This window comes from Lagopus muta, chromosome 8 (assembly GCF_023343835.1).
Source record: "Lagopus muta isolate bLagMut1 chromosome 8, bLagMut1 primary, whole genome shotgun sequence".
NCBI classification, from domain to species: Eukaryota; Metazoa; Chordata; class Aves; order Galliformes; family Phasianidae; genus Lagopus; species Lagopus muta.
The window spans coordinates 35,550,137-35,570,333 of record NC_064440.1 but is presented as its reverse complement, the minus strand read 5'-3'; the positions used below and the strand labels follow the sequence as shown (position 1 = coordinate 35,570,333).

Sequence of the window (20,197 nt, the reverse complement as noted above, 5' to 3'; positions counted from 1 at the left end):
TGACTCACCCAAACTCCAAGTGAGCTCTCTTTAGGTTTCAGGAGGTCCTGGGGCTCTGTGTCAGCACCTCTCAGCTTGTAAAGGAAATGGGTTTCAAGAGCTATGTATAATTTGTATTAGATCTGAAAACTGAATTTACCTCTCATATCTTGTTATATGTCACATAGCTTTTAGGATAAATCAGGCCCCAGTGTCTGGCTGTGTGATCCCAGTGATGCCCTCAGAGATAGCAGTGGAAGCTCCTGCTTCTCTCTGGGCACAGACGTGGTCCTGGAAGGCAGCCTGGAGTCTGCCTGGAGAAATATCTGAGCAAAGCTGAGCAGGAACAGAGCTGTGCTTGGTGCTGGCTCTGGGTGCACAGATGTGAATGAAGGGGGTTCAAATGTCTGTTGGAGCAGTTATGGTAAGGGCAGACTTCTGAGTGTAACATCACTTTTAACAGTCCCTCTGCAAGGGTAAGAAATCACTTCTAATCCTTGAAGAACACATCTTCATGGAGTCAAAGTTTGAATGTAGTAGTTTTCCTACGTCTAGATAGTATACGTGAAATCCACTATATTGTTGGTAATGACATGGTACCAAAAGAACCCCACCAACAGACTGTTCTGCATGCAGTCAGAATGTTTTTTTTCATAGAGAAGTTCAACGTCAGCTGTTTAATTTGGTGTTACTCATTGCTGAGCTCTTGATAACAAGAAGCCTGTTAAATGCAGAGAGAGAAAAAAAAAAAGCCAACCAGACATCTCTGATAATTTGTTGGAGGTCCTTGCAGTGATCAAAATAGCAATAATAATAATAAAAGTAACTAAAAGTAGTTGTAACAGTTGGCTTTTATTTCTTCTGGGGCATCGTAGAGCAGTTATGAGACTGCTGCAGCCTGAACCCTTGCAGCTGCTGGGAGATTCTTCTGATGTTGGGCAAATCCTGTGCCTGAGGGTAGAGGAAAGCTCAGAAAAAAAAAAATGTTTTAATTTTATTTACTTTCAAAAAAAAAAAAAAGAGAAACACTGGAAGCTGTGCCATGCACAGGGTGAGAGACGTGAGGAGGGAAGTTTTCTGGCTGTTGCAATTCCATATTCTGGTTTTGTTTGTTGTTAGTTCTACATAATTAAGGGGAGGCTTTGATTTCAAGCTGGCCATCTCTGTGGTTCTGGCTGGCGAGTTCACAGGGAGTGTGTTGATAAAACATAGCGAGGTGAGAGGATTTTCTGCAAGTCCTGATGATAACAGAATTATCCGGGGGCATTAATTTTGCTTTAGGTCTTCCAGTGAGAAAGTGGTTTGCTCTCAGAGTGGAGAAGACTTGCCAAACAAGAAGGCAGTGTTTTGAAGCGGGTTTAGTCTCTCTTAAATCCAGTGGAGTTTCACCTGGCTTTCTTTGAAACATCCCTACTGAAATGGTTCCCTTTGAGGCAAGTGCAAAGTCCTGCACAATTCGTGCTGACGAGGAGCTGGGAGGCTGATGAGGTTTAAAGAAACGTACTGGAAAAATGATGCAGAACAATCCCACATAACTGCTGTTTGGCCTCTGCAAGCTTTCCGTGTCTTTTATCAGCTTCCAATTGTATTTAAAGTCATGAATGCTCTTTTAAAGAGAAATCCCCATGAGGAGAATACATAAATAAGGTAAGTAGGTGCTTGGAGAGGCCGTTTGAAAGTGTGTATCGATGTTCTAAGAGCCCTGTGAAAATTTAAGGAGGAGATGGGGAGGAGGGTTGTCTTCCTCCAAAACAAAGGATTGAGGGATTGTTATCTGTCTGAATATCATCTCAGAGATTGCTTGTCATGCTAAAAGTTGGTCTTGGATGTGTTTTAGACTCTGCATGCAACAGTGCTCCTGGATCTGGTCCCAGCTCTCCAAACAACAGCTCCAATAACATCAGCACTGAGAATGGAATTACAGGATCAGTCACGAGTATTCAGGCGGAGGTACAGAGCCCTTCCTTTCTCTGAGTTTAACACTTGGGTTTCTAATCAGATTGCACAGAGGTTTAGGTGTTGGGGCACACAGACAGGCGTGTGGAACACGGCAAACCCCAGATCATGACTTGGAGCAGACTTGGGGAATTACCTCTCGGGCTGGGCTGACAGGATGCATTACCTGTTTATTAAATCCAGTTTGAACCAGCTCAGGAGCTGCCTGTGGTGACTTGTGCTGGTTTTATTCTGAGTGGAGGGTAAAAATAGAGTGATTTGACAAGGTAAAACACGACGAGCATTTCCTGGTCAGGCACAAGGGTTTTAACATATCGGGCATCTGTTCTCATATATTGTATGTAGGGTGATCTTGCTCACAGGAGGTTGCTATGAGTATGGCCAAAGCAGAGCTGGATTAAACAGATTGAACTTTTTCTTCCCCATTTAGGGTTGAAAGCCTGTTGCCAGATAGCGTGTGCTGAGGTTTGCAATCCCATAAGCTCCCACCATCGCTTGAGGCATCTGCTGTCAGGGGCAGGGTGTTGGGCTGGGTAGAAGGGCTGGATTCAACACAACACTGTGTTTGGTGTTACTGAAGCCCACCTTTTCCTAAAGGCATATTATGGGGTGTAGGCCATGTTAACTGGCCCTCACTACAGGCCTTAGAAAACCAGGGTGGCTGTGTCACGCCATTGGGGCATTTCTTTTTATCCAGCTTGCCCTCAGTTGTTCTCCCTAATGAATATAGCATCTGCCTTACAAATTTTCCTTTTATTTTTATTCCTAATGCAGTGGGGAGGTGGTTGAGCCACCATCCCTGGATGTGGTGCTCAGGGACGTGATACAGAGGAGGGTTGTTAGAGTTAGGGTAGTATGGTTAAGTCATGGTTGGACTTGATGGTCTTTAAGATCTTTTCCAACCTGAGTGATTCTATGATTTTACATGGGGAATATGCATTCCACTCTGTATTCTCCCCTGATGACTTATCCAAAACTTGTCTTCATCCACTCTACTGCAGATCTTAAAGGATTAAGTCAAGTATTGTGAAGGCTGAGCAGTCTAAGTTAGTCTTAGCTTGGCCCTGGAAACTGGTGGTGTTCTGATCAAATGTGGTTTTTTAGATGCACTCTGTTTAATAATTTGGAGCAGATCTCAGAAAAGATGTTATGAGTGGGGTTGTTGGTTGGGTTTGTGAAACTGAAGGCTGGCTGAACAGCAGGCACTTCCTAGGTATGTAGCTGTTAGCCCCAGGAGGATATGAGTGCTCATCTACCAGCTTTGCTGATGCAGAAGCTGTCAATCTTATCTATACTTAGCAAACTGCAAGCCTTTGAGCATCAAAGGCCACCACCTTCCCTTCACCTCTTTTTGCAGCTGTATTGCAGTGGCTAATTCACATCAATACCACTGCATGGGAGGAAGGAAGCACCTTGAGCTAAAATTTTTAAAAGAACAACATGTCATGTATCATTTTCTTATACAAAAAGCAGGAAGAAAATGTAGTTGTTAATCTCCCTGAAGAGAATGCATGGGGTGTTTTCACCTTTTCCTTTTTTTTTCTATTTTTTTTTAATAATGAATATATAGCATACGAAAGATTGTGCAGTTCTAATGTAAAAGCTGACCAGGACTGCATAAAGTGTATTGGATCACTGCCATCATAGAACAGAATAAAGTATAAATCAATGTGTGATGGCAAACAGGACGTCGATAACCCATCGCACAAATTGTTCTCCCAGCATTTCAGGCATACTTGAATGGCTTAGCTAAGTGTCCTAGTTCCTGGCATCAGTTTGGGGGAAAATGGCCCTGCATTTTGTGTTGCATGATCCTTTTGCCTGGAGAGGTTTATTTGGGAAGAACTGGATGTGGCAGGGTTTTGGTTTCTTTCGAATCCTCTTAGGTGTAAGAAATACTCCCTAGCAGCCTAGGAGATTTATTTGATACCAGCTGACCAGGCTTGCATTATGTTCCCACTTTTGTGTAGAATATTTGTTGAAATGCCTCTGAGAAATTAATATTGGCAGCCTTCTGTTCTATGCTTACCTTTATTTTCTAATTTTAAGTGAGAAGTGTGCCCCTCTGCTTGTTAGTTTGCTAGGTCACCTCTTGAACCATTCCAGGTATGTTGGAATGTGGTATTGGACTTCATTACTTCATATGGACTTCATTGGCAGTTTCAAGTGCTTGCCTTCCAAATAGAAAGACTCAAGCCCTCTGCCTCCTTTAAAAAAGACAGTGCCTATTTTTAAATAATGTTTTTTAGGTCTGAAGTTTTTTTCTTTGCCTTGGAAAGGTATGAGGTATTCATTGCCATTATAGCTGGTAGGAGCCTATAAAAAGTATTCGATTGCAGGGGAAAATTGTGCATGCTGAAATTGCTCTCTTCTGTGCAATTCTAACATTGTTTGTGTACAATCCAGAGATGGGATTTGTATATTTAAAGTGATGATAATGCTGCTAAATATCTTGTGCTTATGGTGTCAAGCTGCTGTTTTTCTCATCGTTGTTTTTAAAACAAATCCCCAGGAGATGGTTTGAGGCACAACTGCACTTTATCGATTGTTCAAGGAGAAAATGGATGTTGGTTTATTTCGTTTACGGTATCAGTAAAATATTTCATTACTCTGCTGGCAGTAACTATCTTGCTCTCAACGTGGCATGCTAACATTTTGTGTTATTTAAATTAAAGGCAAATTGCCAGTAGTGTTCAGAATTACTCAAAAAAATGAGCGTGTGGGTATGCACAACCATACGCCCTTAGCAGGTACCATTCAACAGCAAAATGCTCCTTTCCAATTTCCTCCTTTGTGGCAGCAAATTTGTAACCGAGATCTTAAAAGCAGATTTACTTTTTAATGTATTTCCCATAAGCTTGACTGACATTAATGAAGGCACAATAAGACAAAGGGAAATAAAAAATTCACTCTGCAGGTGAAATTTTGCACAGTATCGTATGAAAGCTAAGCAGCTTTGCTTTGGATGTATGGAATTCAGACCTGGTTGGATGCCGGGACGAGGGGCTGCAGGTCTGTGGCACAGCACAGGTTGCATCTGCAAGCCCAGCCCAGCATCACATAAAGGTGAACTCATGCAGTCATGGGAAGGTTTGCTCTTCCTGCATGGGCATCTGTAACCCCAGCTCACAGAGTTGGGCTCTCCTATTGGAGATATCAGCTGGCCCACCAGAATCTCTGTGAACCAAGGAGGCAGGACTGCTTCTGAAGGTTGCTGTGCATTATTTGTTTTTCAGTATTTTTTCTTATTTTAGTGCTCTTTTTTTCCCCCCTGGTGGTCGCTGCAGTGATGTTACTCACCACGTTTCACCTTTTGAGGAGAAAAACAGGTTTTTGTTACCCAGTCTTGCAATCAAGGAAGTAACCTGCCAAGTCCCATTTCCTGACATAACTATTTAGGTCTGAAATGTATAAATCCGTTATCCAGATCTCTTATACTATGGGAATAATGTATGTCATTGTAACATACCAGATTAATCATTATTACTTTTTTTCCACAGCAGCAACTGAGTTAAAACGATAGAAATTCCATAGAAAATCTTCCCGAAATCTAAAGGCTGTTTGATTTAAGCTGTTTATTTAAGTTCTACTGAAGCTGATTTAAGTGAACGGAACACTCGTTGCTTAATAGAAAAATCAGGCGGTTTAAAATAATGTAATTTTTATAATGGGCTTTCTACCAACTATTTCAAATCAATCTCATTTTGTAATTAGGCATTTCTGCTTAAGTGTTCCTGCTTTAAATGGCCGCAAGGTAATTCAGTAAATCTCACATTTCATCCTGAAAATCGGGGAATAGCAACATAAAAAGGCTCTTTGATGAAATTTTGAAGTCTGATTTAAGCTAAAGCACACTGGTAAATAGAATAAATTGTCTGTGATTTGCTAAAGAGAACAACCACCAGAGTAATGCCTGTTTTATTGTTACGGTAATCTGTTGTGGCTTTAGAAGGGCAAACTCTCTATAGAAAGAGAAGTAAGGCTGGATCTGAAGCTCCCTCTTTCAGTATCCTCAATGTCAGAAGTGACATTTCCTGCTCTGTACTCTCCTGATGGGCCCTCAGCTCCTGTGCAGTGTCCTCCCCCCCATCGGTGGTGCAGTCTCACTGGGACAGTGTTCTTCATTCTGTTTGCAGACCAGCCTGGCTCACCGACTGGTGAATCGTGAAGGCTCTGTAACACAGCTTCCACTCTACACATCTCCTTCTTTGCCCAACATCACACTAGGACTGCCTGCCACTGGCCCTTCCAGCGTAAGTGATGGGGAACGCGGGCTTTGAATTGGTGCTTCGTTTCTCCTTTAACCCACCCTGACACCGCCTGTGCGTTCGCAGGGAGGATCAGCACAGCAGGATGCTGAGAGACTTGCTATCCCAGCCTTGCAGCAGCGCATCTCTTTATTTCCTGGCACCCACCTCACTCCCTACTTGAGCACTACAACGTTGGAAAGAGATGGGGGAACAGCACACAACCCTCTTCTGCAGCACATGGTCTTACTGGAACAGCCAACTGCACAAACTCCCTTAGTCACAGGTGAGCACGTGGTAGATAACGTGCAGAGACTGACATGCAGGGTCTTGACCGTTATCTATGTGTTTTGTTGGTTTAACTTACAAATTTGTAGGCTCTCCAGTGTATACAGTGAATACATTTCCAGCTAGGGTAACCACACCATCCAGAGGCAGGAGGAAGATGCCTTGTCAGTTTGGCAAAAGGAAATTAAATAGCATTAACTTGCTATTTCTGCTTTTCTTATGTGCGTAACAACTGTAAGAATATCGTTCTAGCCACTGTGAACAGGCAACAAAAATGCTGTGTCTTGTGATTACCCTTCCTGTTTATCACTGATGGTTTCTGTTCCATGTCTAACAGAAGCACTCATTTACAAAATCACAGATTAAAATACTGGCTTTTTATCATTATTACAAATGGCAAAAACGTGGCAAAACCAACTGCGTTCAAACAGATTGTATTTGTTTGTATATGTTACATTTGCAGTATGCTAATTGCTTTGAATCACTCCCTGTGTCATGTTTTCAGCATTAAGTACCTGTGGGAAGGCATATTTCTATAAATAGGGTTGATTCAAAGCAATATTTCCCAGTAGGACTCGTTTCTGTTTTACAGTAGTATTGGGACAAAGGATTTTCTGCTTAAGTTACAGACATGTTGATTTTTAATTTCTTCATTCCATTTCTAATGGAAAATTTCTTGGGTGGTGAGGCCCTGACAGAGACTGCCCAGAAAAGCTGTGGCTGCCCCATCCATGGCAGTGCTCAGAGCCAGGCTGGATGGGGCTTTGGGCAGCTTAAAGGTGTCCCTGCCTATAGCAGGGGTTGGGGCTGGGTGGGCTATGAAGGTCCTTTCCAAGACAAAAGATCCTGTGTTTCTCTGAAACTACTGAGAGATGTTGATTGCTGAAACATTACAGCACTGCATTTGAATCGTGTCTGGTTTTAAATTCGAATTCCAAGAATATACATGGGGTTGTGATAAGCTTATAAGCATGTACATATGGAGAATCTGAGACACAGAGTGTGGTGTTAAACCAGCACCCTCCGAGCTGTGAGAGTGCTGCGTGCAGATTCCCTGAGCCTTAATGTAGTTTTCTCTTGCATTCCGTCATGGTTGTTATGATGTGATGTTGTGCCCAGAGTCATGACACCAGTTGTTCTTTGACTGAGGACTGCTGATGAAGAGTCATTGCAAAAGACTTTTTCTCTTATCATATCACCAGAACTTTTCTCCATTCGTACAGGTATTTGCATTAAAGAGCTCATAGGGAGTGCTGTTCTGTTTCCTATTCCACCTCTCTCAAAGCTTCCATCTGTTTACAGTCTATTATGTGTATTCCTTCTAGTCCACCTGCAGTGTGTGGTGTTTTTAGAGCAAGTACAACTTGTAACAAACTGACACCAAGGAGAAATATTCACTATACAGCAGAGCAGCAACAAGAAGCACACGCTCCAGATGCAGCAGCTGAAACAGAGCAAGCTAACACGTGGTCTCGAAAGCCCTAAGTGGACTGGTTGCCAGACTACAGTTAGTACTTACAACTTCCTTGGAAGCAAAGTGGAGTTATTAGTATTCTGTTGGTAGCCTTCAGCTGTGGAGATAGTCTCCTGACTACTGCAGAATTATCCAGCACACAGCATGCTGGCTCCGTGCAGTTAGACATGGGGATTTGGGGAAGCTAAGAGTCTCTGCTGGACAGTGGTGTGCTGATTTTATGAGCTCGGTACGGGTTTTGCAAATCTAATTTCTGGATTTTAGCTGGAGCATGGTAAGTGGTTTACCTTGCATAGAAAGTGGGAATAGAATCTAGGCAGTATGATTGTATCCCCCACTAGAGCAGATCTGGCATTGCTCCTGCACCCTGCCAGATTGACATGTATATACTGAGCAGGACCAATGTGTCTTCCTTGGAAACCTTCGCAGGAGGACTTTGTTATTCACTTGCAGACAAGTAGTCTTGCAAGATATCCTGTAGAGTCATGAAAGATCCCTTCCTCAACTGTCTAACATGGACTTTGCTGTAAGGAAGATGGACACATCCTTTCAAATTATTCATATATTCACACACACGTATATTTATGTATGTATATACACGCACACACACAGTTCTAAAATAAGATACTCTTTTAAACCATTCTCTTCAGAAAAGTAAAGGGCAAACTGGCCCAAGAAAAGAGGCCTCTAAAGGAATTGGTTTCCTCCATGTAGGGCAGTTCTGTAAATTAACGGGACAAGGAGGCGCTGTCCTGGGCCAGAAGCTTGCAGGTGTTTCTGAACTGCTTCATTCAGCTGGCTGCAGACTTCTGTGCAGCTTTGCTCTTTTTTTCAACTTCTCCAAGCCTAGAACCAGGTCTCAACGTTACTATTCGAGCAGTTTTTACTGTTTTATACAATGAGGTACTTTTTTTCCCAAAGCCAGGTACACCCTTATCCACGTCAGGGAGGTGACCATTCACACTAGTTATGACTTTCTGTCCCAAGGTGTAGCTTGCTTGCAAAGGCTTTCCCTCAGCAACTCCACCCTTGGGTTTGGCATTGTGCTTTCTAAGAAGCACATAAAGGTATGTCTTACGAGAGCAGAGCAAGAACTGGCTTACCAAGGAAAAAAAGAAGACAGTTCCTGCAGGTATGCCCTTACAAGAACTCAAATAGGTTTCACATGGTAGTCATCCAAATTGCCCAGGGCGTATGAGTAACCCATGACATCCCAAAAAATAGCCTTGTGTTTTAGTTAAGTTACTAGCATGAATATACAGGACAGGGATGGAAATCTTTTTAACGCTTTATCCTCTAAATTAACTTGTTTCTAAAGAAATAATGATACCTCTTGGCTCTCAAATTCCTGAAATGCATTCATGTTTTTCCAAAGCAAACACGGTCAGCAGTTCATCGCATGAATGTCTACATCCTTAGTCACTTCCACAGAGCAGTTATAGCACCACCAAGGGCTTCCCTACATGATCTAGAGAGAGAACCAGCTCCATCATCAGCCATCGTCCTTCAGCACGTCTGAGAGCATTCTCTGAAGCAGAGCTGCTGCGTGCTGCAGGGCGGCAGCAAAGGTTGGTGCTGTCCTAGAAATGAAGCTGGGGTGACTTGCTGTACCAAGGCAAGTCGTTAGACTTCAGCTTCTCCTCAGAGCCATCACTGTGCATCTGATTGATGTCATCCACTGAGTGATACGAGGGTCTGTAAGGTATTGCTGAATTTATGAAATATTGTCCAGGGTCTCTGAGTAAGCAGGCAAGCAAAGAATTCAAAAGTGTTATTCCATCCAGTGGTCATTAACGGTTATCTGTTCCCTTCTAAGGATACTTCAGCTGTAAATGGTGAGGTGGCTGGTTTTAACGTTATATGTTGTTGTCACCATCAGTGTTACTCAACAGCCGTTTTCTCCCTTCCTTTCTTCTTCCTTTTTTTCTTCTCTGCTGTTTTTTCCTCCATATTATCTTCAGACTGGTATCTTTCAGGACTGCCCCTCCACGCACAGTCTCTGGTTGGTGGAGAACGGGTCTCCCCTTCAATACACAAACTCCGGCAGCATCGCCCACTGGGGCGCACGCAGTCTGCTCCCCTTCCCCAGAACGCCCAAGCCCTCCAGCAGTTAGTGATCCAGCAGCAGCACCAGCAGTTCTTGGAGAAACACAAACAGCAATTCCAGCAACAACAACTGCACATCAACAAGGTAGGCACAACGCTTTTAAAGGCTCTCTCCTCACGTGGCATCAACTCAAGCAGTAGCCAGCACTTTGATGGTTTCTTGTGTTGTAACGTACGTGGTGTCTGACTCCATAACCAATTGGCCTTCATCTTTGAGCCTCTTTTTCATGATTTTGAGAAATACATCAACAAGGATGGGGGCATGCATCACCGCTCTGAGGATCGATGCCTCCCTTGCAAGCAGTGGGAAGCAGTATGATTGGAACTTTGCAGTAATACTTTTTAAAGCTGTCATTGTTTCTGTTCATCCACATCTAGATCTTTGTCAGTTTTGTAGCAGAGAAGTTAAAAAGCTGTCAGGTAATATGGGAAAAATAACTGTTGTGTGTACGTTTGGTGTGAACAGGAGAAGGAGCGGTAATATGAATTTAAGAGAAAGCAGAGAGAGATTTCAGACATGACAAAACTGGAAAATGACTGAAAGGGAAGACTTCCAGACACACTGAGGCATTTTTCACTGAGAAAAGGGAGAAGCTGTTCCCATCTCCAGTTTATATTCTCTCAACTCTGTCCCTGTGTAAAACATGACAGGTTTCTATCCATTTCTTCTCCTGAAAATGAAGGCTGTGTTGCTGTACATCCTGCAGAGATTGTTTTGGAGATTAATTAGAAGTGATTCAAAAATTACTTTGAAGAAAGAAAGCTCTACGTTTAATATCTCGCTTTCTGTGTATCACTTAGGCAGCATCAGGTGAACACTGCAGAACACTTTGCCAGCATGCAAGTTTTGCAGCTGTTCTGCAGCCCAAACTTGGGCATCCCAATGTTATGGATAAAGCTCAAACAGAAGCTGCTCTAGGGTGGTTGCTTGGGCATGCATGTAAAAAGACATCTGTCCTGGTGCTGTAGCCCATTGGAAGGTAGAGCTTGCTTTCTAAGGGTGAGATCTGATCACCAGTGATAAGGATGGAGCTGTGCCAGCTGGCCCCAGCTGAGATATTGTCAGAAGACAAAGTCTGTTGATAGACTTACAGTGTAAAAAAGCTGTGAGGAAAGGGGGAAATACTTCATAAGCAGCACGATATTTTTCTGGCTCTTTCATTGGTGCTGGTTCATTTCCAAGAAACCATGGCTTTCTTTACAAATAGGCTTCGGGCTCAGGGAGACGAGTCAGACAGCAGACGTACACCTTTTGGGGTTGCTGCAGTTTAATTTATGGCGGAGATTTCTCCAAATATTTCCACTGTTCTGTCGTATGAGAAAACAGAACTACTGAGAGCTGGGTGAAAAAACCAGCAGAAAACAAGTTTCCAGTGAGGAGAAAGCAACAATTTAAAGAAAGCTCCCCCTGCCCCCCAAAGTGCTGTTTACGGACTGGAGCGAAGGCAGGATGATTACACAAGCTGCTGACGTCAGTCGTGTACTTCTGGATGATGGCCATCGTGCACTGCCTGTGCCAGCCCTGGGCTCGGCTTGGCCCCACACACCAGGCTGCTGGGAGCTGCTGTCGCCAGAGAAGTTTCCCTTCCCTCCCTCCTGACACGCTCCGTGCAGCAGACGTTCGGTCTCGGGGCGCCAGGTAGGGTTTCTTTGTTAGGAAGTCCATTTCAGTGGTTTGTTTGTTTTAGTTTTCCAGCGTTCCCATTGCCAGCGCTTGCAAGTGTCCAAAGGCTCGCTGTGACGTACCTCCCCAACTCATGCAGCCTTTCACTCGGACCTCCCAGAAGCTGCAGAGCGTGCCGTTGGAGAAGCCTGAATTTCAGCTTTGTTAGCCTGGGGATGCAGCACATCGACGGGGGGAGCGCAGTTAAACCCATCACACGGGCAGTTTCCGTGTGTTTGATTTATAGAAGCAAGGAGTTAACAGCGTTTCGGTGCTCGCTCTGTATGTGTGTGGCAAATTTATCCCGTGGGACAGCATCCAAGTGCTGACACGGAAGAAGACTTTTCCCAGACACACGGATATTTTAAGACCCTTGTGTGCAGGAGCGTGAGGGCACAACTAAAAATAATGTAATAGATTGCTGCCTTTTAATTATTAGCAGAACTGATGGCGCTGTCTGTTCGGGTTGGGTTATAGTTCCTGTAAATAACATGACTGTTTTCAATTGCTTGTGATTTTTTAAGATTTTGGCCTTAAACTTTCCCTGTTTGGTATCTGTGTTGGATTAGATTTTAGCTAAAACAAGTCTTGTTGTTTCCAAAGGGGCAGCTAAGGAAAATAGGTAGTTTTGCTCCCTGATAATAAGAGTAAGAATGATCACCTAGGGGATTCTGCTGTAAAGCCTTGGTGCTTGAGGCTATGGAGCAGTAACCTGGAATTTGACAGACGTATGGGGGCTGCACGCTCAGTGTTCATGTTGTCACCTGGTGGTGACATTTGTGTTTGCTTTGAGGAGGGAAAATAAAGCACACACAACTCCCCCAAAAACACTGTTCCCTTAAAAATGGAGACAAATGGAGGGCAGACAAGGAGCAACAAGGGATGGCTGGAAGGGGTAAAGGGCTGCTGCAGACCTGGCTTTCCCTGATGCTGCCCAGCCCTGTGCTCTGCCTGGGCTGCTTGTTGAGTGGCACGGAGCAGCTCCTCTCCTTTCCCTCAGTCAAGCTGCTGTGAGTTTGAGTGCAGTAACATTTGCAGGGATGATCGTGCCCCCAGTCCATACAAAGGTTCAACAGTTCCTTCTTCAGAGCCAGGGGTTGGTTCAGTAGAGAAGATTCTGGATGAGATACTGGATGACTCCTTGTTAACTGAGCTCTGTGCAACCTTTGATCTGAATGAGGCATGAGCCCTGGAACAGTAAATACTAAACAAGCCTGAAAGAAACCAACAAAAAAAAGCTACACATTAACACAGGTGCATTGGAGAAATGACCTTAAATTGCACTAGCAACACACGCCTGTGTTTCCCACCTTTTTTGCGTGTTTAACATTCAAACACTCATTGGGAATATTTGTGGGTTGTTTTTCATGGTCGGAGGAGCTTTGCTGGGGGTGAGGAATTGTTATTTTGCTGTGAAATAAATATATACAATGGTCCTGGCAGCATTTCACCTTCAGTAACAGTCATTTCTCTGCGGGCCTCGGTCTCTTTTAAGACACAGTTTTAGCCTTTTTATGTGTGAGAGGGAAGCAGTGTGTTGCTTACAGATCTCTGTGTCATTGGAGGTTGGCATCAAGGGGTATTTTTGTCGTGCCAGCCTTCTGGAGCCTGGAGAAGCAGGATAGTGTTCTCTGAGTGTTCTGAGTTAAAAGAATAGCTTTGCAGCACGATGGATCTTGAAGCAGCCATTCCCTTTCTGAAGAGAAAAATGCAAGTGCCAGAAGGCTCAACTTTTTGCTTTTCTGTAGTGAAGATGAGTGTTTTGGCATTAGTCCGCCGAATGTATAATTCACGAAGCCTTTATAGATCAGATAATCTCCCTGTTAGTCCTGAATTGTACTGTTAAGCAGATTAACACAGAGCTTCTGTGGTCAAATTATGGTTCTCCCGGGTAAACCCCGTTTTGAGCACACTGGAAGGAGCAGTGTTTCTCCAGCTGTGGCGTATATATGGCGATGTATATATGCCAGACTACAGTGCCTTGACTTGTCTGTGGTGCAGCAGCGTTGGGTGGGTACGTTTTTACTAACACCTAGAATTTAACCTTGCTATTTCCTGCATTTTTCTTTTTTGGAACACGTCGGCTGTTTAGCCTCAAGTGACTTCTGGAGTGCTTTTTAATATATAATGTTCAATTTGTAGCGATTGGAAAAATACGCTGTAGATTGTATTGCACAACGTTCAGCTAGGGCTGTTATCCATTGGAAGCCTAAGGAAAACCTGTTTAGGAGTAGTCCCTACTCACTTATCACTCAAACGATTGCACTCTCTTCTCTTTACTTTCAGGCTGATGGATAAAGTAAGAAGGAGTTTTCATCTTCGTCAAGAAATGTGCCTGTTGCTGCATACATGCTGTTAAGGGGTTTTGCCAGGAGCCGTTGCTCTGTGGGCTGTTGTTGCAAAGCTCGACACACCTGATATAATCAAGTCCATAATCCCAATTATTTGGGGGAGGGAGGAAAAAAACAGCTTCTGCTGTTGCCAGAGCATTTTTTTTCTTGCTTCCCTTCCTGTTCTCCTCCCAGACAGTCCCTGTTCCTTGGCTTGTTGCAGCTCAGTCGTTCCCTCTTGCCTAGGCACAGAGGTGAGCAGGCTGGTGGTCCTTCCAGCAGGTAGGCTGCTTCCAGCAGGTGGTGTTCTTGCTGTCTCATCACTTGACAGGATAAAAAAAAAAAAAAAGGAAATGAATTTTTCTTAGTTTCAGCCACTGCAGAACATTCTGCCAGCTGCCTGCATCGAGGCCTGTGCCCAGTGCTGCCTCTCCCCATTGTTCCATATCATCTCTTCTCTTTAGCCTATGAAAATAAAATGCTAGACTCTCTCATTCTTCAGGGGAATACCTTGTGTGGGATGAGTCAACCTTGATAGCCAGAAGAGGAGAGCTTGTGTTGCCAGTTGTGAGTGGTTAATTCAAGCCCTCAGCACTATATTTGCTCCTCCAAAACCTTGTATATGTGCCTGCTCCTCGCGAGATGCTTTGTGCCTCCCTGCTGGTGCTTCCCTTTTCCTTGAGCATCCCTGCCGCTAGTCGCTCCACTGCCTCTCAGTTTTCAATTCCTAGCTATATCCTTAACTCGACAGACATTTTTTTTGCTTAGGATGCTTATGAGCTGATCCCTTATTGTCGCTTCATCTTCTCATTTTTACCAAAGCTGCCTCTCCAGCTCTCCGGAGTTGTTCTTTCTTCCCTGAGTGTCCTCTTTCATCTTCCAGCAGAGGAAGGAAAGGGAGGTTTCCTCTTCTCTCTTCCTCTGCGTGATTGATGTTAGCAGTGAAGGAGAGTGGGGTCCCAGCTGGTAGCATCCACTGTTCCTCCCCATTACCCAAACAAGGAGGCTGCTCCGTCCCACTGGATATGCTCTGCCATTCCAAGCACAGAAAAGGGCTTGTTCTCAACAGTAATGTTGTCTGATCTGCCTTTCAGCATCTTCCTATCTATGCAAAGTTGGCCCACTCTACTTATCTAGCAAAGTGGAGTGGGCTTTTGGCACGTTGTCAAGCATGATCTCTATGAGCTTGTTCTACCTGTAGATAACCCTGAACGGGTTGTATGGAACTGTGACAGTTTATCCTGAAGTTCAAAGGTGTGTGTGGTGCTTTCAGCCCCCAACCCATGTCCTGTACACGCCAGTCTGTCTGGCAGCCATGAGTATTCTGAGGACATGACTGATGTATTCCCTTCAGCAGGTATGCTGTATTCCAAAAAAACTGTTGTTAATCTGGTTTTTGAAAGCAGCCCTGTCAGTGATTCTTAGTTCTTCTAACTTTTCAGTAACTACAATGAGGAGAAACACCAGGTTCCTTTGTTGCACTCAGAAATTGGCAGAGGTCTTGAGATCTTCAAGTTTTACCTACAGTCATGCCCTGCTCTGTCAGCCTTTCATTTCTGAAAGCCTTTTATTTGTGTAGGATCAGAAATTTCTTCTGTAACTGCTTATCTTCTAAGGGACAGATTCAGAGGTGCACAGTTTAATCAGAGATTTCCAATAGGAAGCTTTGCTATAGAGCCTCATTGAAATACTTCATCTCTGCATGTACTTCCCAAGGAGCTCTTCATCTGCCTCTTAGCATCAGAAAAGATAACGAGAAGCAGTAGATACAGAAGTATGTAGTAGATACAACAGGTGCCCAGTGAAATTTTACTAACAAAGAACAGAGCCTCTTTTTAAAAATTTTCTATATGAAGCATTCCATGGAAAAATGAATAATTCTGTTTATTTCTTAATAATGCACGTGAATTGAGTTGTTACTTCTGTACTGAAGTAGTTGTCCACGAGTAGAGAGGCAGTGCCTTTCACTGTTTTATGGTGGCAGTGTGTCATTGCCAGAGGTGACAGTGTTTAAAAATAGAGGAATAACCTCACTGCAAAAGGATATGAAAGAGCTAAGTAAAGGGAAGGGGTTGTTTATGGTTCACTGCGTAATTGTTTACTATTTAAGATACATCTGTGACCATTTTAAATGCTCTCTTAACTTTATATCCATTCCCCTGCACTTAGATCACCATAGCTTTTCTTCAGTCGACATCTTGGTTTTGAGCACGTGTCCATAGGATTAGAAAAAAAGGAGGATTTTCAAGTCATTTTTAGTCATTTTATGGGCCTGGGGGGCGTGCAGCATTGTGAATGATGTGAACGATGTGAAATTTGTTCATAGCAGTACTTCCTATGCAGAATTGTCCTTGAAGAAGAATTGGTTTGCAGCCGCTGGAGCAAGTGACATACCGACAGACTCAGTTTATATCAGGACAGCAAACAGAATGTTTGAAATGACCTTGTCATGGACCACTTGATCTTTCAGCCCGCATTGTAGCATTTTACAATGTGCTTTTCATTAAATTACTATGTCTTAATGGAATTTGAATAATTTTAAACTTCTAGGGAATTACGCTGCTTCTCATTTCCATTAGATTTGACAGTGACATTGTAAGTTATTTTACCAGCATTTAACTCACCTTGCATAGTTCATAAGTTGAAAAGGTATCAAGTTCAAAGCCTGAGAGCTGCGATCCAAGCAGAAAAAAGTCAATGGCGATTTATGGTGATTAAATTACCTTTAAGCCAGATTATATTCATCAAGCCTTGGTGAGCTTAAAGAAAACTGATTGAAGAACTGCCTTTAGCTTAACGTGGCTAAGCTGTGCAGAGTGTGTAAATAACCATGAAACTGGAGAGATGAAGGCTCTGTGGGGAAGAACCCGCAAAAATCCTCAAAAGTTATCACAGAATAATTTAGATTTGCAGGTTTCTCTTGGGATCGTCTACTCCAAACAGGGTCAGTTAGAGCAGCTTGCCCAAGACCACATCCAACTGGGTTTGCAGTATCTCCAAGGATGGAGACCTCCACAACTGTTCTTGGGCGCTCTGTTCCAGGACATGACCACACTCACAGCAAAAAAATAAAAAACATTAAAAAAAGAGTTATATAGTGTTCAAAAGGAAATTCATATGCTTTAATTTCTGTCCAGTGCCTCTTGTTCTGTCGTGTGAGTGAAACACACCAGTGTTTGTGTAGTTTAAATACTGCCAAATCTGGTCTTTCATCCACTGGCTTCTTTGCTCCAAGACTTCCCCGCTGGTCTCATGGGCGTGTGATAGCTGAAAGCCAGTCTTAGTGGTGAAGAAGACATTGAGTATCGTGCCCATGTCCATGTAACCAGGTCCTTTGCTCCCTTTGGCAGTGGGCCCACGTTTTCCCTGATCTTCCTTTTGCCTATTTCCCATCGTATCCCTTGCCAGATTCAATTCCAGGTCAACTTTGGGTTTCCTAGCATCATCCCTGCAAGATCATATGGAAACAGTGTTCTTGTGGGTCACCTGTCACACTGATGTCACACTGCACCAACACTTACTTCAAAGTAGCCCTCACCTACTTCTATCTGATCAGGAAGCCTACAGCAGCTTACCCATTACGTAATTACATGAGCACCCATTTTGGTCTGCCTGCTTGTTCTTGATTAACTCCAGACCCATACCAACATGCAGAATTCCATGCATTACTGTTTTTTTCTCAGTGTAAAGGGCCTTCTCCTTACATCCCAACTTGTCCCCCTTAAACAACCAACATCCCTCCATCACAGCACTCCAGTCATTTGTGTTATTCCACCAAATCTCCATGCTTCAGGGCAGCTCACAGTCCAGGAACTGCACAGGTAACTCAGATCTTCCTGTAGTAGTACAGAGGCATTTCAGAGAATCACCCAAGTCTGCTAATTCCCCAGGACAGACCTGAGAGCTTTCCCCCCCAGGCTGTAGTGCAGCCACCTCCTTTATCACATGCCTGTACACGAATGGATGCCACTTCAGCTATTTTGTTAATTGCTGTTTTGTTATTTTCTCACACCACTTTGTGTCCTTGGCTTGACTACAGTGTCCACAAGTGTCTTAGATGCTTGTTCAGGAATCACTCTCTGCCCTAGGCTTTTCTAGGTTAGGCTGACTCTACCAGGTTGCCCAGCCCATTGAGAAAGCTCTATCTAGGTAGGTAGCTTCTATCTCTTCCAAGCAGCTGTTGACTCTCAGAGAGAACCCTGTAGTTATGGAAACTCACTCTTGCCAACAGCAGCCATTCAACCAGTCACTGACCAGTACAAGATTATTGGCTCTTTGTGACTAGGATGGACGGGCTGCACCCACCATACGCATTGGGGATCAGATGAACCCCACAGGGTTTGCCTTATGCTAAGCAAGATAAGGCCCTTCTGCATATTATGCTTCTTTCAGGAGCTGAGATATACAAAACTCAGCAATCTGTAAGTGCTGGAAAGCTCAAGCTCTGCATCCTCATCCTTACAGTGCTCTGATGATAAGGGAAGTTTTGAACCCCATTTCTGTGACACCCTCTGCTGTAGTTACGAACAGTTTGTTGCTGTCCTTAGTGTGATACTTTCAGGCAATTAATCCTTAGTATGGCCTTTTTATGCCTGAATCTTCTTTGAATAGATTTGCTGAAGTTACACGGCAGAGCTTCTCTACTTACATTTAGGAAAAAAGGCTTAGTTTCAAATTTGAGTCAGTGTTCTTCAAAGAATGAGTTACTTTTAAGTAGTCACTCCTGCATGTGTTCAATAACCGTGTTTTGATTTAGCTTTATTAGATTTAAAATCAATATTGCTTTTCATACCAATGACCTAATCCCTATTAAAGCTCTGCCCTGACAGCTTTCAAAGTTCAGCACTTTTTTTATAAGCTTGTGAAACGGGTACAGTCTGAACTCCTTAAAAGAAAGGACATTAATCTATTTACCTCTGCGGGTTTAAAAACAGTGCACATACATTTTTGCTCCAAATAAAAATCATAAGCAGTTTGAGACCGGGTGCTGAGAATTCTGCCTCACTGATCCATTTGCAAAACACTTGGGCTTGTTGAATTACAGTGAAATTACATTGTTCCCTTTGTTTTAGCAGGCACGTTTGGAGAGGTCTGATTAGAATGATGCTCTTCTTGCAGTTGGTTTCTGTAAAGATGCTGCAAGTTTAGCGTCCTCAGTTTCCTCTTAACTGACTACAAAAGAGCACAAGTTTTGGAGGCGTCTTCAGGGAAAATCCTCACAGTTATTTACAGTAATTTGTGAAAATTCTTGATAAAATTCATGGGATGATTGCAGAAGAAGCTGGACAAACAGCGAAGCAGAAGCCCTCTGAGAGCATTTGTCTCTCTTATTTTTTCAGGACATGTTGATGGTTGTTACGCTATTTGTGAATTCACTAGCATCCGTAGATGAGTAGGCATAAGAGGTTCTGATTGCTTAAGGGGGAAAATCAAGTGCAAACTAAGGGGCCTTCATTACTTAGGATGTAGTATTTCTTTAGTAGCGCTTAATGTTGAGACTAAACTGACCTTTCTGTTGCTTTACTGTTGCTTCAGACCTTGTTTATAAGATAAGAGCTATAGTTCATGATTTTTCTTTTCACGAAACTGACTCAGGAGAGCACAGTAAACTTGACCTGCAGTAAGTTACATTTTACTATCAATTAACCTCCTGGATGTTTGCAGATAATATCAAAACCCAACGAGCCAGCTCGCCAGCATGAAAGCCACCCAGAGGAGACAGAAGAAGAGCTTCGAGAACACCAAGCCCTTTTGGAGGAGCCGTACAGTGACAGGGTGTCGAGCCAAAAGGAGGTCCCAGGGCTGGCCAATATGGTGCAAGTGAAGCAAGAACCCATCGAGAGCGATGAGGAGGAAGCTGAACCGCAGCAGGAGCTGGAGTCTGGGCAGAGGCAGGCTGAGCAGGAGCTGCTCTTCCGCCAGGTGAGCTCAGAATGCGCTGGGGGCTCCTGGAGTTGAGGTGTTTAGCAGCATCTAGAGTGACAGGTTGAATCTGTGTACGCTGTTGTGGATGAAAGTCAAGGAGATAACCAGCCCTCACCTCACAGATACTTACAGCTGCTAGGAGAGGGTGTCAGAAATCTGTTAGTTACAGACCCCAATTCCTGAAAAATAGCTTAAGATTTTCCCAGCCTTTCAATGGCAGTTTGTAATC

At 43.6% G+C, this 20,197-nt stretch overlaps 1 protein-coding gene across 9 annotated transcripts in view; it reads left to right on the top strand.

Annotated features, from left to right (window-relative positions):
* Positions 1-20,197, top strand: part of HDAC4 (histone deacetylase 4) — a 214,088-nt gene that overhangs the window by 142,556 nt on the left and 51,335 nt on the right. For 7 of the 9 annotated variants that reach the window (XM_048953284.1, XM_048953285.1, XM_048953287.1 and 4 more), the window contains 5 exons: positions 1,817-1,929; positions 6,072-6,188; positions 6,270-6,468; positions 9,906-10,135; positions 19,708-19,965. In XM_048953284.1, the coding sequence (XP_048809241.1) occupies positions 1,817-1,929; positions 6,072-6,188; positions 6,270-6,468; positions 9,906-10,135; positions 19,708-19,965 (917 nt within the window). The remainder of the gene's footprint in view (positions 1-1,816; positions 1,930-6,071; positions 6,189-6,269; positions 6,469-9,905; positions 10,136-19,707; positions 19,966-20,197) is intronic. The other 2 variants (XM_048953283.1, XM_048953282.1) reach the window with 1 other exon arrangement.